General features: G+C 35.9%; 2 protein-coding genes across 2 annotated transcripts; both read left to right on the top strand.

The window, feature by feature from the left end:
- The first annotated feature begins 5,226 nt into the window (after positions 1–5,226).
- Positions 5,227–8,006, top strand: LOC136261176 (uncharacterized). Its single transcript, XM_066055150.1, has 3 exons — positions 5,227–5,350; positions 6,241–6,644; positions 7,942–8,006. Exons 1-3 carry the CDS (start codon positions 5,238–5,240, stop codon positions 8,004–8,006), a joined length of 582 nt encoding a protein of 193 aa, XP_065911222.1. The 5' UTR covers positions 5,227–5,237.
- Positions 8,007–8,050: 44 nt separating this feature from the next.
- Positions 8,051–15,730, top strand: LOC136259720 (tyrosine-protein kinase receptor UFO-like). Its single transcript, XM_066053236.1, has 11 exons — positions 8,051–8,434; positions 8,963–8,998; positions 9,224–9,341; positions 11,046–11,107; positions 11,164–11,295; positions 11,349–11,429; positions 11,486–11,700; positions 12,018–12,127; positions 13,306–13,465; positions 14,256–14,392; positions 15,594–15,730. Exons 1-11 carry the CDS (start codon positions 8,056–8,058, stop codon positions 15,688–15,690), a joined length of 1,527 nt encoding a protein of 508 aa, XP_065909308.1. The 5' UTR covers positions 8,051–8,055; the 3' UTR covers positions 15,691–15,730.
- Positions 15,731–20,042: the final 4,312 nt, after the last annotated feature.

Raw genomic sequence — 20,042 nt, 5'->3', positions numbered from 1 at the left:
GTATAGTACAACCTATTGACCCTTGACAATCTAACCACATCAGAAAATATGCTACAGGATACTATATGAATGCTGTTTTGCAACTATAGGTTTGGTACAGGAAATAGCAACATGATAATTCTATTATGGTGAAGCCAGGCTATTATTTTATCCTATGGCAATGAGCATGGTTACTGATGATGGTGTACATATAAACAGTACAATGCAACTATAGCTATACAGCATAATACGTAAACTGTTTGACTAGCGCTAGCTACCACAATTTCTGATCTGTGTGCACTGAACAGAAGGGGTGCAACTAAACAATGAAAACAATTAAATGAAAACAACTGGGATGTCAAGTGTGTAGTCATGGTGCAGGATTTTGCATAGCATTGTAGTCTTGTTAGTACATGTCTTTTATCTCCCATGCAGCTCTGCATTGAACTTTTTCTAGTTGTTGGGTGTCTCCAACATAGTGGGGATCTCAGACAGCTGCTGCGTATTCCATAGAAGGATGTGCCATTGTAAGGTATACTGTAACATTTACTTCTGAAAAACAAATTACTAAGAGTATGTTTTAGAAAGTTTACTGTTTGTATAAGATTATGTGTAGTATGGGAAATATGTGGTGACTATGATAATTTCTTCTCCAGCAGTAGCCTCAAGATAATTGATGTTGATCTGCAGTGCTATCATGTAGCTATGTAACGTAATTCCAACTCATTAGCTAAATTCCAGAGGTGTTGCTTTAGCTACATAGTTATAACAGCTGAGCTTTTCTATGGCCCAAATCCAAGTTAATAATGACATAAACTATCCATGCAAGGACAGTCACTGCTCAGTATAAAAGCTTCCATTGGCAACACCTGTGTGGCCATGCCATTTGCTAATACTCTAGCTTATATATATACACTTGTATATGTGGTGACTACTCTATTAGGGTAGTTGTCTGTGCTATTAGAGTACATCATCTCTCTGAATTTGCCTCTGCTCTTTACATAAGCATTATGTCACTGACAAAAAAGTGTGTCTATGGTGTGCGCATGATCAAAACCTCCAAAATTCCTACTCTGAGATAATAAGTCACTCTCTAGAGTTACGTAACTATAGATACATATACATGAAATTGACAAGGAGAAAACATCCTGACCGCCTGGCAGACTCCTGTAAACATTTGAGCGTTAATTGGATGGCTGCAGGTTCGAGGCTGCCCAGGTCCAGTTGTGGATTTTTTTCTCCTTTCATTTCATTTCATTTTATTAATTAGCAAAGTCCCTAAAGGGGTAAAACACTAATACAAAAATAAAGTTAGTTATTAGTTAATACAAGTTTAAAATCTGCAAGGGATAGGTTATTAATGTTATTGATTTGGAGACTGTTCCATTCAGGTATCATTCTGAGGAAGAAGGAGAATTTGTAAGAATCACAAGAGGTTTGAACGTGGTAAAATTTACAAGGATGATTTGATCTACGTAGTTGATGTCAGTCTTGCGGGTGAGGGTAAATATTGTTCAGGTAGCTATTAATTGGAGATGATTTCCAACTTTAAATAGTAGAATCAATCTAAGATATTTATGATGACTTTGGAGGGTTGGCCATTTCAAATCATTTAGCATCACAGTTACACTGTCCAAATTATTATTCCATGATTTATTGAGAATAAATCTTGCTGCTCTGTGCTGCACTGACTCTAGTTTGTTGATGTCTGTTTGATGGTACATGAGGGTCCCAAATAGGAGCACAATATTCAAGTAATGGAAGCACTAGTTGTTTGTATGCTTGTTCTTTCAAGTAAGTAGGGCAGGTTCTTATATTTCTTTGTAGGAACCTCAGTGTTCGATTTGCTTTGTTACAAGTATACAGGATGTGATTTGCCATGACAGCTTTTCATTGATCCACACTCCAAGATATTTATGTTCTTTCACCGACTTTAGTTGAGTTTCATACATTGTATAGGTGTAGTTACTTGTAGTGTGGAGATGTGATATTTGTAAAATGTTACAATTATGTAGATATATTAAATTCCATTTGCCAGGTTGTAGCCCACTTGGATAGCTGGTTTAAGTCTTGTTGTAATGTTGTATGGTCTTCGGGAGTGTTTATGGTTCTAATATTATACAGTTATCTGCAAATAGACGAAGTTGGCTTTGTATACCACCATAAGCTATGTCATTGATGTACACAAGGAAAAGTGTTGGGCCAAGAACAGACCCTTGAGGTACTCCAGAATTGACCTTGCATGGGGAAGATAATGCACCATTTGTAGTTACTGGTTGAGAACGATCTGATAAGAAAGCGGTAAGCCATGATAAAGTATCACCAGTAATACCATAGAACTCAAATTTATGCAGGAGTCGTTGCTGGGGTATCTTGTCAAAGGCTTTGGAAAAATCAAGCATGCAGGTATCAACTTGTTTTTTGTCATTTATAGCCTTAGCAAAATCGTCAATAATAGTTAGGAGTTGTGTTTCACATAAGTGTCTAGATCTGAAACCGTACTGATGTTTCAATAAAATATCGTGGGTATCCTTTCTCCACCTTTTCAAACACACTTTCTGTAACAACTTTAAACAGGCTGTAGGACCAGGTGTCCTACAGACCTTCAACATTGGTGCTATATAGCCTTAATAACCTTGGTCAAAGACTTGGTTATTGAATATTAATAACAGCAAATGTAAAAGTATGAGAATTGGAATATCAAATGTTACATCACACAGTTACCTTATTAATGGTGAACCCCTCTGTAGTACCACTGCTGGGGAGTTGTGATTGACCAAAACCTCAAATTTCACCAACATGCTGCAGCTGTAGCTAATAAAGCCAATAATATTCTGGGACTTATTAGTAAATGCTTTGAACACCTTCCTTACCAATTTTATACAAGACTCTAGTTCGTCCTATTTTAGAATATGTAAATTCTGTATGGGGCCTCATTATATCACAGATCAGAAAATGTTAGAAAAAGTACAGAAGAGAGCCACCAGACTTATACCTTCTTTGAGGGAATTACCCTATGTTGAGTGCTTATCACACCTCAGATTACCATCCCTGTACTATAGAAGGAAGTGAGGAAACATGATTTTGATATATCAGATGTTACATGGTCTCCTTAATGTTGATGCTTCATTCTTTTTCTCCTTAACTACTTACACATCAATCTCAAGTTATATAAGGAGAGTTTTAACAAGTCTGCAAGGGCCTACACATTTTTGAATAGAGTAATCAATGACCGGAATAGTTTACCAGATTACATTGTTATTGCTGATTCATTAACTTCATTCAAGAATCTTTTAGATGAACATTGGACAGATATTCATTATGTTTATAATGATTGATTTGTATGTAATTGAGCAGGATTCACAGGCCAGTGTTTATTCTAGGATTTCTCCTTTGGTGGGGAATCAGGAATTTTGGGGGTGACCATGCAGGTTCCTTGCCCTGAAAGTCTACATATAGTTGTCCAAGTTTACTATAATTTACTGCAGTTGAAATAGTTGTGAAACTGGTTAGTCATTTAAGGAGTGTTGATTTTTATTTTTGTGTGGATTGGGTGAAGCCAAATCCTATGGTTGGTAGAGCACGATGCATAATGGTGACATAATGACATAATATCTAAGCCAACCATGTGCACCTCATGTACGCAACTATTCTATTAGTAGTACACTGTGTTTGTTGAATCTGGTGAATAAACAATTGTGTGCGATCACTAAGATATTGTATTGACTATCATTGCATGTATAATACCAACTGCATGGGTGGATGTCTTCCAAAAAACTTCTAGGCTATTTCAAATAGGCCTGAGCCTATTATGTTCAAAATTTTACCTATTATTCTTTCCAGAATTTCCCAAAAAATTCTCCTATTATTCTTTTTGTTATTCTTGTATCCAGCCTATTATTCCATAATTATTCTCATTCAGTATATATCTGTGGCTAGTTGCTTAGTTTTCAAGATGCTGCTATAAGTAGTTTTGTCTGAATTATTAATAGCCATATATGAAGCATTCCACCTTACACATCATTTTTCTATCCATAATAGTTACAGCAGAGTTAGAATAGCTATCTACAGTAATAATTCAAGTGTATTTAATTATTAGTGTATTATAATACTATGCTGTAACTACTGTATAGCTACTAAGTTAGGTAGATAATAATGCTCAAAGGCTTGAAGGAGATACACTGGTATAAGATGTACAAGTTTCAGAATTGCAGATAATCATGCAGTTAAATCCTTGATGCTGGCTGCAGATTGTTAACATGAAACGATCTGACTGCTCTATTAGAGTATTTGAGCGTTCTATTAGAGTATATCGATCTTTTAGAGGCTTTTCAGCTCCTTTCAGCCAGCACTCCTGTCAGCTTTATATCATTTGTAGTAGCTTAACTCTTTCTTCTAGATAATCAAGAAGAGTCACGCCCCCTAATTCCACCGATTAGTCCCGTGGTCGTCCGATTATTCTAAAATTATGCCTGTAACCATCCTATAATTCCGGAATTATTCTCACGAAATTGGTGACCTATTATTCTCAAGATTATGCCGGCATAATAGGCGCAGGCCTAATTTCAAATTGAATATTAGGGTCTTTTCATAGTTATGGAATTTTTTTAAATCAGACTTTCTGAGGTTTAATCTGGCAGTATATTTGGTGGCTGTGCACGCCATTTTGGCTTAGAATATTTTTACAAAATTACAGAGGACACTTTTATAGTTAAACGTACTGTTTAAGAAACTGCATGGGTAAACTTGGGCTCTTATTGTATATGTACCATAGGAGACTTTTAAAAATTAAATGATCTGATACTGAATCTGAGAGCATTTAAAAATTTCATAATTATGCAGTTTTAACCTGGGAATTTTTACATATTAAATGCTCTTGAGATTGAATCTGAGAGCACTTTAAAGTTTTGTGTGCAATTTTAAAAACAAGAATAGCTATAAGTATAGCAGTCACTTGCAAGTGAGTCTGAAATTTAGGGGGTGAGTCTGAAATTTTAGGGGGGAAGCCCCCCCCCCCCCCCAACAGCCCTAGAATAAACACTGTCACAGAGGCTGTGCCTTTTTCCTGAAATTAATATTCTAATACTAATAAAAATAAAAATAGTGTAAGCTGGACATTAGCGCGGGTCCGGCTGTGTACAGACGACCAAATTCACGTGACACCTTTATTTTGCTTCCTTGGCTTGAGGCTTCTGTACTGCTGTATAAAAACACAAAATTAATATTTTGACCAGAAGACGACGAACGCTAGTAAGAAGATGATGATCATTAAGCCGTTGTTTTACGGAATATTTTCTATTGTGTTCGGAACTGTTTGCTCATCAATATCACGTGTCGGCTCGATGGAACAGTTGTCCCAGTCATTCGGCAAGTAAGTTTTTCAGTGCACTCTCTGAAGAATTTGTACTAGTCTAACTATGGTATGTGCACATTAGGTAGGTTTTAAAATACACCCGAGATACGTAGCTTTACGTAAACGGCAATAAATTGTACTAGCTAGTATAGCTATCTCTAGCTCAGTCTCGATAGCTAGTAATTAAATTTCTATTAGGATTCCGTTTAGTATTAGCTATACTTATGGCTATATATACACATTCTTGCTGATCACAGATGTTGACTATGTAGCTAGTTAAATTCATCGAAGTGGTGTTTAATGTTAGATGAAAGCAGAGGTGTGACCATAGTACTAGTCACATCCAGCCATACAACATGAATGGGAAATGGAATTTAGGTGTAAACTGTATATGGTTGCTTGAATAGCATCTCCAGGTTCAATTAGCTAAAACTGGTAATATATATAGTTTACATTTCGGGATGCAGAAACCAAGTGAACTTTTGAACAATGTCCAACGTGCAGTTGAACCTGTTTAATTGGGTCACTGAATGTAGCAGCCTCCTATAGGGTACAATTTGTGAACAAAATGAAATACCTATTAACAGCCATCTGTTAAGTAAGGTAAGCAAAATTTGGTCCAAAGGTCGGACCACAATGGATAGATTTCACTGCATGTATTTGCTTAAGAAGTGTCCATAAATGCTATTTTTGCATAAGCGGTTTCTTTTATTAATGCTAGCTCTTTTATATGAAAGGACCTTTATAAAATCCTTATAGCTATACTTGGAAATTGAGGATTTTTTCTCCCTCAATGACTATAGAAAACTCTTTGAGGAAAAGTGCATTGTATGCTTGTATAGCTAATATAAGTTTCCCTAGCTATGCACTACAGGATATGTGTATTACTATATTTTCTATAAATGCAGCTGTTCAGTATCATATGACAACCTACCTGATTTTTGTCAACAATATTACACCAATGCGTCTTTCTGGCTGGGAACAAGCAATGATACACTTAGAAATGGATTGGAATCTGTTAAGATCAATGTTCTGACTAATGTATCTGATGAACAGTTTCTGGACATGATAGAACGTCACTTATGTTACTACTACTACCCACTGTGTGATCCACAAACTGGTGATATCAAAGCATTATGTAGTGGAAGCTGTAATAAGCTGAATGACAACCAGGACTACTCCACCCTGCTAAGTGAAGTAGCAAATGAAATTGTAAGTCGTGGAATTGAACCACCCGATGATAAATGTTTGAAAACATTTCATGATGAATCTGAGAACACTTCTATTAGCTCATTTTGTATCCGCACTGAAGGTAAGTTTCATTGTGTGTCAGATTTTAGTCTTTAAAATTACTGAACTTATGCAAGCCATATGTATAATGTTCATTTCTTTGAAATGTACCTTTACTAAACTATTTATTGTTTTTGAAGATGGTTGCATGTTGAAGGTGAAAATGCATTAAAAGGTTTCTGGAAATTAGTACAATGCAATCCATACAGTAGCCATCCATATTTGTGAGTCAGCCATTTGGCTTTAAAATGTTTAGCTATAAGAGCCATTGTTATAGCAAACTATGGGTTGCACAACTTAGTTTTATTGAAGTGCTTAATAATTATAACTAAGTCACTTGGCTATGAATTGTGTACCTGACTCTCTGCCAGTGTTTCTGTACCCAAATCATGGGGTTGTGATGAAAGATATCTCAGCTTGAAAAGCCAAATGCTGATACTGCATAATCACACATACACACACACTGTGACACACACGCGCTGCGTGCACACACACACACACACACACACACACACACACACACACACACACACACACACACACACACATGCACACACATACACACCCATATATATAGGCACAAAATTCATACAAAGCAAAAAAGCCTTTGGTAGCTAAGTGAAACATAGCTATTGCCACCAGTACTGGGATACTCAGGCACTTGGTAAATCCAGGACTATAGTAACCCACAGTAGGGCTGCGAAAATCGAAGTTCCATGCACAATGCCCCGAGCAAAGCAATTAAGGATTTTCCTTTCCCAGTTGACACCAGGCCATCAGGTCCCTATTGTACAGCCAGGTAGACTGGAGCAATGTGAGTAAGGAAACAGCAACTGAGCATAGCATCTAATTGAAACCCTGCGACATCCAGGTTGGCATTCTAACCACTTGGTTATGCTGCCTCAAAGCTACACAAACACACACATGGACACACACAAATGTACACATCAGAAATATGGCCTACTACTACCAAGAGTATATAATGGGGAGGCCTCCCCATTATATACTCTTGCTACTACAAATGCAAGTTGACAGCAACTTCAATAACAAACGAAATACAAATAATTACAATGTATGCATGCATACAATATACAGTTGCATACAATTCAGCAAATAGATATAACAGCAATACTAAATAAATAGCTACATCACTATAATTTACTCTAAACATAAACATACCATGCTCACTCCACATGTACAAATTCTCCTCCACATAATCATAATGCATAAAGCTAAGTTCATTTTATGTCTTGTATAAAAGTACACTACTTTTATCTAGTTATTTATTAATGCTGCTGTTACAACAGTTGTTATTACAGATGCTACAAATGCTGTGCAAGATTCAATTGGGCTGAGGTTAGAGGTCATCTTAATAATGTATTGATTATGTTGATATCCTTTACAGTTGTATTCCAGTGCCACGTGAACGTGACATGTGTTCTGAAGTGCTGTCTGAACCATACTATGCTCCAAATGTCACAGAGATTGTTTCTGAACTTTTTGTTAGCATTGTTACAATCATTCAAGGTCTACAAGATAGTGGCTCTTGTGGAAGCTTTGCATCTGTGCTGCTTTGTGCCTATACATTTCCAGGATGTGATTTTGAATCATCTCAGCTACTTCCAATTTGTCCTGACAAGTGTACAGAGATTAATGCACGATTTGAATCATGTCGTGCAATTTTGAATGACGAAATCCTTGATCTCATTCCAAACTTACGTGTGCTACTTGAAAATTTTGACTGTTTCAACACTTCTACTTATTTCAGTGTTCCACCTCAGTTTATTTCAGATGAATCCTGCAGTAATCTTAGTGAGTTGTATTATAAACACATAATGTATAATATACCCATGCACCGACACATTACTACTTATTTACAGGCTTAATTAGTTACTTGTTTGTTGGTTCATTCACTGTTTCTCATCTTCTTGTGGTATTCCACCTACAGCTAAAAGCAAAACAATGGTGGAAACAGGGTACACAGTTTTTTACACAGCTACTTTTATGGGTGCCTCTGATCGGCACTACGGAATCAGGTTTTGGGTTAGGAATCTGCATGGACAAAAGGTAGAAGATTTTGGAGATTTCTACTCTTGACTTTGCTTACAGCACCATGTGCTAACTTAATTGATAATTCAATTGATCACATGTGCAATATTTCTAATGGTTACACAATTCAATCATTCATTCTTCATCATTGTTAATGGTTAATGTTTGTTCACTTGCTGTTGGTGAATCTATCAAATGTATTTGTAAGGATGTGCAGTCCTATGTTTTCTGTTGATAGATATTATTTCATTTCTTGTCATGTGTACTGTGATCATTCATTTATCACCACAGCTAATGAGACCTTCATCACTATGCCAGAAGACTCAGGTTAGCATAACATATTTGTGCATACTCTATGTTAGAATTTTTATATTTTAGAGAAAAGTTTTAATCATTCAGAAATGGTTGATATGAATTAGTCATGTAACTAATAACTAAATACACACATTACTCATGAATATCCACATACTATTTAACATAATATGTCAATTGTTATGTATCGTGAACATCATTTATGAGGATAATGCATGAGTGTTGTTGTATTATATGTAGAACCGCCAGTCAAAGTTATTGTGGGAGTTAGTGTTGGAGGTGTTGCACTTGTCATCATAGTCATACTACTTGCTATAATCATAATGAACAGGAAAAAGATAACATCTCAAAGATCCAGGTACTAGACATTGTTACTGTACTACATGCATAAAATGTGAAGCTAAAATGGACACTTGAAACAACTGAGGGGTACCTTCACAATGTTCAGGTTTCAATGTATCACTCAACTAACCAGGAAAATTAGGACACTTTTGATTGTCCATACTGCAGGTTCCACTAGCTGCATACACTGTAATGCATCCTATTTTGCTATATAATACTTTACTTCTCTATTAGCATTATAATCTATAATCTTAGCATGTATGAGTGCAGAAGAGGCTGATAAGTCACACATTAATCCACTGATTTGTTTCAGTGATGTATAATTATTGTTAAAACTTTTGTGTGTGTGTTCAGTAAGTATATGAGAAGTAGTGTCTGCAAATGCAGATTGTGCAGTTTACTTATGTAAGTCCAGCCTCCCTTAAACTTGGCGTTTGGCAGGGGCAGATCTAGAAATTTTCAGAGGGGGTTTCTGGTTCCCTGGAATTGCAACTTCAGCCTAGCTGCAAGTTGAAGACCAAAAAAAAAAAAAAGGTTGCTAACAGACGAATCGTAGGGGAGTGCGCTATTTCAGAGGGGGTTTCTGGAACCCCAGAAACCCCCCTAAAACCGCCCCTGTTTGGGATATCTGTACACTAACTACATACTTAATAGATATTTGTGAACTTATGTAGACAAGCATCTTTGTCTAGAGGACCAGTGAAGGCTAGTTGCATAGGGATGATTTGGACAACCACTGATGAGACTGTGAATATATAGCATCAATGGAATGTAAAGTAAAAAGATGTTTACAGGCTTGTAATAAAGGCATTAAATAAGTTGTGTGTTATCACTTTCAGTTACCATGTCACAGCATGGCTTCAACATGATGTGATGCCAAATGGCCTCTCTGTAGTTTATCTGTTATACTCTATTAGTTTGATGGGCATGCACAAACACTAAAACCAGTTATGTTAGCACAAGTGCTTCCCCTGCATGAGCCTTATCCAAAATTACATCACAGGAATAAAAATGGCTGCTGTAGTGTGGGGACATTTGTAAAATTTGTATGGGCGACTATGGAAAGAAAATTTTTGAACGACAGTATCTCAGCCAAGAAGGAAGATATAGAACTCTAACTAGCAGGTATGGCTATAAGACATTACAATAAGTACATGAAAGTGATTTTCGGTTTATTTTAAAAACAATGCTAGATTCCTATTCTTTCAGCTAACCATACCTGCTGGTTAGAGTTCGATATCTTCCTTCTTGGCTGAGATATTGCTGTTCAAAAGTTTTCTTCTGTTAGTCACCCATACAAATTTTATGAACGTCCCCACACTACAGCGACTATTTTTATGTCTGTGACGTTCTGTAACTTGCATTACAAAGCCAATCAAAAGTCACATGTGCAGGAAGCTTCATCACAGCTGATTAGCAAGCTTGTGTACATGACTGACCAAGGAAGCTCACTCTACAGCAGGAATTATTGACTTACAAGACCTTGTAGTATTTCCATAATAAATTTGTAAATTTTTGCTAAAGATTCTTATTGTAGTTGTTGACCATTGACAGTTATAGTTTCATTAAATATATACCCAACAGGGTGTGACTATCATAAAAATGTGGCTTCATACATTTGTGAAAATATGTATCTATAACTCTTTTAATGCACCTATTTCTAAAAGTGAGTGCTGTTAACAAATTCAGCCATTACTAATAAAATTATGCTACCTTTTAGTTGTAAAGAAAAACAATGTGAGATGATGGGCAGCTGTTCAGATGCAAGTCAGTCACTGAATGGTATTTCATTGATATAATCATGCAACAGTGATGTTATTCACATTGTCTTGTGGTAGGAAGTCATCAGAGTAAAGCAGAAAAAATGTCTTCTACAGAAGTTGATGAGCTTTTGAATTACGTAAAAATGACTTTTGCAGATATATTAATATCCATGGAATTTATTGTGAAACAAGACTTCATTGGAAAAGGTTATCACATCATTTGTTTAACATTTAATAATTTATTACTTGTCTAATTTTAGGAGCATTTGGAGTTGTCCACAAAGGAGAGCTTATAGAAACTGATGGATCAGCAATGCAAATTGCTATTAAAACTATTCAATGTGAGTTGCTAGATTGTGTTTGGTGTACTATGCAACATATTTACATGGTCCTTTAGCTACCAGTTTGAATTCTGTGAAAGACCTGGTAGCAGAAACAGCCGTCATGAAAAAATTCAGTCACCCCAATGTGTTACAGTTGTTAGGAGTAAGTGTGGACTCCAGTGACGATGATATGTTCAAAGTTATCCTACCATATATGCCTAATGGTGACTTGAGGAGTTTCTTAAAAAAGAACAGAGTTGAGCCAACAAATATACGTGACTTTCCAAATGTACGTAAGAATTCTGAGGTCCCATACCCAAGTAATGTGACATAACTTATATATGTGCTCATGACGCTCACTATTTTTACTATTATTTCTGAGATCCGTATTTGTGTTGCTTGCAATACTATTGCCATAAATATCTTGTCTGAGGACGGAACACAGCAGTGTATATGCTTTAGGTATAGTATATTTTTGATTGTAACTTCGAGAGAAATAATTATTGTGGGTCTAATATGTACATACAAATAACTTGTATGATTGACATATTCTACCTCTTCTCAGTTGTTGCATTTTGTGATTGTATGTTCTCACAACCAATGTAGAACATCGACAAGTTTGGACTTATAAGGATGTGCATAGACATAGCCAAGGGAATGGAATACCTATCAGCCAAGAGATTTGTCCATCGAGATCTTGCTGCTAGAAATTGCATGTATGCAAGTTTACTACTCTATATGTATTTTATCAAGGATGTAGTTAACTGGTGTATATACACCTGAATTGTATTTATCTTCAGGAAGAGAATAGTTCCTGCCCTTGAAGCCTGGTTACCCTCCACTTTACAGCCCATTGTTTCTATGAGCATTTATAGTTAGAAATAGACAGGATAGGGATTTGAAGTCTCACTGGCACTGAACAGCAGTAAATTAGGGGTGATAACTACCACAAAAATCAATATAATTTTAATATGACAGCCAGACATATGTGGCACTACAGTTTCTTGGAAGGATTTTTTCCACAGTATGGTTGTCCTTGTTCTAGACCAGTAATCCCTTGAACTATTCAAACACCTTATATATTTGCTTCCTTTGGACCATTCCATGTCTTGTTGTCCTTCATACCTGCATTGAAATCACATCTATTACCCAAATCCTTAACCACAGAGCCACCACTATAAATATTATTATATTAATCCCATTACAGATTCACCTTTATCTTATAAATAAAAGTTTTATCACTTAGGGCCACATAAACGTATTAGTGTAGTTTCTCATCCCTGCATGTATTGCTGTTTTCAATACTGTAATTATTTTGGGATAATTGGTGGATAATAAAGGTAATGGCTAGTGAGAGCAGATGTATTCTAAGTCATATGAGCTATTTCTTTAATAAAAAAAATAATATCCCATCCTGCACTGCCATTCTGAATATTGGTGGATGAGAAATTAATAATTGCACTCCATTGGAGTACATTAATAATAATTGCTGCCAATATAATTGTAATTTCTGCCTTCCATAATCATTGTTGTATCTGTAGATAAGAAACAATAGTAAAATTAAACTCCACAGCCAGCCTATGGGCCTTGAAATCCACACAAAACACTTAAACTGAAAAACGTGTGTGACCTTCTAAACACCTGAGTTTTAAAAAAATGTCAAAAGTGGTGGCCCAGGAATGGTTTCAACATAAATTTTAATAATGCTCAGCTCCTATCTTTTATAGAGGTGTTTTAAAAGCTGCACCCTTTTCACAGTTTCATTGTTCTTGTGTCTGCATACTGATTTATGTTACTGGAAGATACTTGCCAAAAGTGAAATAACCAATATTGTTGTACATGTGTTATGTATTTCTCCACAAGATTTATTTAACCCATCTTTTTGCATATATAGGGTGGATATGAATTTAAATATCAGAGTGGCAGATTTTGGCCTAACTAGAGACATATACAGCATTGAGTATTACAGAATAGAGAAACATACTACATTACCAGTAAAGTGGATGGCATTAGAGTCACTACTGGATGGATACTTTGATGAGAAGACTGATGTGGTATGTTATACCAAAAAAGCAAATGCTAGGTCTATCACTATAGAAATATTAATGTCATAAATGGTGGCTTTGTTTACATTGCGTAGCATGCTAGCACAAATGCACTATATTGGATACTGAACTGCATATAGACAGTGGAAACAGGGAGTGGGGACAGGTGGTCTGTGGCCCCCCACTTTAATTTGTGATTTAAGATACTCTAATAGAGCAGTCAACTGCTCTAATAGAACAGTCACTTATATATCTTATGTAGTTTCTTAACTTATTTGTAACAACACAGTGAAAAGTGTTATGTGGAGCTTCCTGGGGCATGCTTCTAGACCCTACAGAATGGCATCCATGTTTGTCATACACTTTATATAATTAAGACAAAGTTAGCTGCTAGTCTTTGGCCTGTTCCAGCTCCCACCTCCTGAAACTACTTACAGTTTTCAAGTTGTTTGTCTATGTGTAAGCAAATTTAATGTGCAAAATGACTATCATCTTAACAGACCACAAAATAGTTTAGCAAACAATTTTAATAATGTTAATACACGGCGGAATTGTAGACCTGCCAAACATTTTGTCAGATTATAATAATCTTTTATTGGCTATGCATATATATGTAATGTAAGCAACATTTTTGTGAATCGGTAACTAGCTTAAGAACTCTAGTATATGTATATGTACAATATCCATTTATTTGCCCATAATGCAGAACATGTGTATCTAGTATAACAACATAATAGCAAAATATTTTCAGATATGTGATGTAACAGCATATAGATTATTTCATACAATTGTAATACAGTGGTCTTATGGAGTCACCTGTTGGGAGATTTTCTCACTTGGTAGAATACCATATCCTGGTGTGGATAATGCCAATATCATCACTATTTTAAAACATGGCAAAAGGTTGGATAAGCCAGTCCTTTGTCCACAGAAATTGTAAGTATATGCATGCATAATAATTATGTACACATGTACTTTTTCTATGATCCTTAATAAGTGTATTGTACACAAACAAGTACACAAAACAAGTACACAAAACAAGTACACATAACTAAACGCTATTTATTACCATACACATACATTTTCAAGACTGTGAACCTAGAAGATTCATATACCCCACAAAAACAGCCAAGCTGTGAAAAAATGGTGTGACCTTACAAAGCCTGGGTGAAAAAGTTGTGAAATCAAAGGTGGTGGCTACATTGATGTTAATGCTAATAAATTTTTAACAATGCACACAGCCATTATTAATTTTTTTTTAGCATTAATATCATTACAGCCATTTCTTGGCCACCATCTTTGATTTCACAACTTTTTCACCCAGGGTTTACACTTGTTTGGTTTTTGCTTTATAACTTTGTCACTGTGACTCTATTGCTATTCAAACTATCAAAAGGCACTGCTACAATGATCAGTCTATCTCCAAGCTATTCCTATACTTGGTTTACCCTGTACATAGTCATAACAAAAGTTTGATCTTTTTTTACGTGAATAAATGCTCATATCTCCTTGGATATTTCTCAGATTCACGGCAAACTTGGTACGTGAATCCACCATTACACGCTCTTCATTTGTGCCAATGATCAAGGCAATCAAGTTACACATTTACGTTTTATAGCAATTTTTGCAATGTGTGTGAAAATAAATCGAAGCCCTTGTATATCCTGTACAGCATAAGAAGAAAAAACGAAGAAATTAAAATAAAACTTTGAAGTTTGAACACCCATATCTTGCAAATTGTTCTTGTGAATTTACTCAAATTTGCTGTGTGGCCTACCCCACCTGGCAAACAGCTATAATGCAAAAATGGTGTGCTTTGGAGGAGTGGCTATGGAGCTATGCACATGTGAAAAGGCTGTTTTTTTCTTCCTGTCAATATACTCATGGTGTGGTGTGCCGGCTTTCTTGGCCGCACGACACACTATCATGTGTCTTGACATATATACTATGCAAAATCTTCAGAAGTTCTGTTCCTTACAAAATTTCATGTACACGTAGCAAGGATCATGTATACTGTGTCTAGAACAAGGATGGTATCTACCTGTATGCCATATACATGTATAACGTTGCTTTTCAATACAAAATTGTATAGTATAGTTATAGTCTATTATAAATATTTTGAATTTTATCATTTCAGGTATAAACTCTTACAAATGACATGGCAAGAAAATTTTCCAGAAAGACCTTCATTTGCAGCAATTGTAAACGCATTGATTAATGGCACATTAATTTAAAATGCATACTTTGTGTATGTAAATCATTGGTATCATCTACTGTATTTATTTAATAGTACACTCAACAACAGAGACATTTACTCCTAGCCTAGCAGATGAACTATGTAGCACTGTATCACTCATAACAACTTTGCATAGTTTTACCTTGGCAACAACTCAAACCTAACCCCCCTTAAAATGCTTTTGCAAGCACAGACAGCTTATCCAATCACTCAACTCTAGTACTTGCTCTCAGCCAACATCTGAAGAAGGTACTACAACCCTTCCATCCAATTATCAACCCATTTCTTTGACTGTTGTCTGCTGTAAATTAATGGAAAACATCATATTTCATTCCATTGTGGACCATTCAATACCCACAATACCATCAGTCCTATATAATCAACATGGATTCAAACGTGTAACACTGGACCCAACTTATGTTTATTGTTGATGACATTTTAATACCTATGGATTTTCTCTAAAAAATAATTCCCTGAAACATTTGACACAGTCACCAAGAATGAATCCAGGGATTCTCTGAGGTTTTCAGAAACTGGTCAAGTATATCTAGGCAAATTTTGCATTGGTTGCAAAGGTTCAGATCGAAATACTTTAATAGAGCAGTCAACAACCTTAATAGAACAGTCACATTTTTGCATTTACTTCAGTTTACATAGTAAAATAGTTTAAAATCGTATCTCAAAGTGTTTAAGATCTGAATGTGTTCTGGGGCATGCACCAGACCCCCAGAATGACATCCATGTTCGTTGTATGCTTCAAACTTCACTCATATAGCTTGACCTCTTAATTGATTGTTCAGCCTGCTCCTGCTACATGCCAGTCAAAGCAAGCATAAGCAGCCTACATCAATTAATTCCTAGCATAATAATATTTAAAATGACAGCTTTAAAGTGATTTTTGGTGGCAATTGTTATCTCAGAACACATAATTTTCAAAACTTTTTTTGCCTTCCTAGATATAAGTGTGCATGAAATAGAAAATTCGGAAATCTGTTGCTAAAATTTTGAGCTACCCTTGGTTGCACACCACTCACCCATTATGGTATACATGTAACATTCATACTACTTGACTTACCTCCAGAATGTATGCAGAGTTTCTGTTGAAAGGTATACACACATCTAGCAGCACAAAGCAAGCCCTTTTATGAGTCCCCAGGGCACTATCCTTGAATCACTTGTGTTATACAGTATATTAATGACATAGATACCAACATTGTTTCCTCTATCCATCTCTTTACAGATGATTGTGTTCAAATAGAGTATTAAATTACAACAGGACCTTTACCAACTAGTTTAGTGGACAGATACTTTGCAAACATTAAACATTGAATATGTCTTGTTCAAGGTCTAGCTACCCCCACAATCTAGTCTACTTATACACTACATTCAGAAACACCCATATAATATACAGACCAACGTGACTACCTATAGGCTCCACAGTTCCATGACATGGTCCCATCACATCCATACATGCAACTCAAAGTGAACAAGGGAACTAAAGTCCTAAACCTTATTTAACACATAATTATGCATGTTACACAATTGAAACTGCCTACTTTACCCTTGTAAGACCAGTTCTTTAATATGCTGTAATAATGTGGGACCACCACTAACATTATTATTTTGATTGATAGCTAACATTAAGAAGATTCAACAAAGAGCAGCTATAGATGGACTATTTTTGAAGAGTAGTGTGTGTAAAATGATATCTGTACTTAAATGGTCTTTGCTTGCACCTATACACACAGCACAGTAACCATGTTTATAATCTTGTAAACAAAGTTATGCTCATTGACATGCCACAATGCTACCACCCTCTCACCTTTACTTATAACACCTTTTTAGCACCTTTTTTTACTTATAACACCTGCTATTACCACCCTCTCCAGTATCTGATATCATAGTCATCAATCAGATGAGCACAACACCATTTGTGTTTTGGAGCCAACAAATCATTGAACCATTACCTGACTCAATTCTGTTATGTCATCTTCATGTCATGGCTGGACCAATAATTACTACTTTACTCTATAGCTAGTTATTAAGTTTGGTGCATATAATTTATTATTGATATTTGGCTCCCTGGGATAATATCAGCTAAAGCTGTCTATCCCAGTACTAATTATAAATATCAATCAATGACACTACAATTATAATTACAAAGCTTTGCATAGACAGTGTCTCCACACTGTAAAGCCTAGTGTTTAAAAACATTCTAGCATTGTGTTTGTCTGAAGTGACACTGAAAACTGTCTAGGGCTGTGTCAAATAAGCTAGCATCATAAAAAAGCATATCTAATAATAGGCTGGAGTGCTATGCCAGTAGATATTTCAAACTATGGAGCTTTTTAATTCCATCGATACTTCCTAATTGAGCAGTCAGTGGAAACTGAAATCTGCAATAAATGCTCTCTAATAGAACAGTCACTTTGTAGTGAAATACTCTAATAGAAAATTATTGATTAAAATGTTCTAAGTATGAAATATTGCTGGCTAGGAACATAATGGGAACACTGGAACACTGAATTCGAAGAGCACAATAGGTGAAAATTTTCTGAAAGCATTTTGGGAAAAATTTTGAACATATTTGACTCAGGCCTAATGTTGTTACAGCAAGTTCTTATGAGCCAGTTGAGTATAAGCATCACTTCTGGTTGTAATGTGATCAGCAACCGATCGATGAACTCTAAGAGACATCACACACACCAAACAACAAGGGGAATAAAGTCATCCCTACAGCATTTCTCAATGTCTTTCATCCTTTGCCAACTTCCCAGCTGCAGTAGCTACATCAGCACAATAAGGGGTGAATGAAATGTCACATTTCATTGTATAAAGTCTGAGTAGTGCTACGAACTGAAATGTAGGATGGCCATGCTGGGAATCTGGATGATTAACATCACCTGGGCAAGAGTAATCATTACCTGCTCCTTAAGATGACTGTTACAAGTAGGCCTCAGGGAATTATGCTCAAAGATTCCTTATTATTCTATTCCAAATTTGTCCATATAAAAGTTCTCATTATGGTGTATTCACCATTTCTCAAACCATTCCAAAACATTATTTATTTTCCCACCTAGAAGTAAATACTTCTGGACACTAAACAAGTCTGGTTCTTGCTGTGGTGCATCAACTTATAGAGTAAACTTATCGATGAAAGAATCAGATCTAGACTTGTACACCACTGGGAAAGTGTGCTTTCGTTCATTCATTGTGTGTACTATTAGAACATACATGTATTATCCTGCACATAGAAGTAAAATTTTAAAGTACTTCTAGACACTGAACAAGTCTGGTTTTTGCTGTGGTACATCAGCATATTTTTGTTGAGGAAAGAATCAGACTTGTACACCATTGGGAAGGTGACGTGTGCCTTGGATCATTCAATGTATGTACTATTAGAGCATACATGTAGCTATTACCCTTCACTCTAAAAATAAAGTGTGCTTTGTACACAAAAAGTGTGCCCTGTGACACCAAAGTGTGCTGTTTTGGTGTCATGGGGCACACTTTTGTGTGCAATTGCAAAGCACACTTTATTTTTTAGAGTGTTGGTGTTAAGGGTATCTAATCAAAAACAGCCAAGTTGTAAAAAAAGGTGCAGTCCCTAAAAGGCCATGGCGGAAAAGATGTGAAATCCAAGGTGGCAGCCAAGAAATGGCTGTGATGGTGGGTTAATGGTAAAAATTTTAATAACAACAATTCAGGTGAATTTGGTGCCGAAACACAAATTCACATGAATTGTTGTTATTAAAATTTTTACCATTAACCTACCATCACAGCCATTTCTTGGCCACCACTTTGGATTTCACATCTTTTTTCACCATGGCCTTTGAGGGGCTGCGCCTTTTTTTACAGCTTGGCTGTTTTTGATTAGATATCACTTCTTTTTGTATTTGTATACCCCAAAGCCGGCCTATGGCCGGCTTTGGGGCTTTTTTAACCTATCCTTTTTCTTTACCACAGAAAGAATAAAAGGACAAGCAGATTTTTAATACTTCAACTGTTTTTGATTTTATCAGTAATTATACAAATTATATACATATATTTGTTATATGTCTATTATTCCCTACTGGATAACTTGTTCGCAACTGATTTCTCTACTAAGGGACTTGAAATGTAGCTGAGCTCTTTACATGGTGATTTTCTTGTAGCTGAACTCTACACAGGATTCTCTCTAGAGGGTGAATTGTTTCTAGCTGATCTCTTTACATTGTAATTTGTTTGTAGCTGAGCTCTCTACAGGATGATTTGTTTCTGCTGATCTCTCTACAGTGTGATTTGCTTGTAGCTGAACTCTCTACAGGGTGATTTGTTTGTAGCTGAATTCTCTACAGGATGACTTGTTTC

The sequence above is a fragment of the Dysidea avara genome, chromosome 7, assembly GCF_963678975.1.
Source record: "Dysidea avara chromosome 7, odDysAvar1.4, whole genome shotgun sequence".
In the NCBI taxonomy this organism is placed as follows: Eukaryota; Metazoa; Porifera; class Demospongiae; order Dictyoceratida; family Dysideidae; genus Dysidea; species Dysidea avara.
This window is presented reverse-complemented; position numbering and strand designations above follow the sequence as displayed.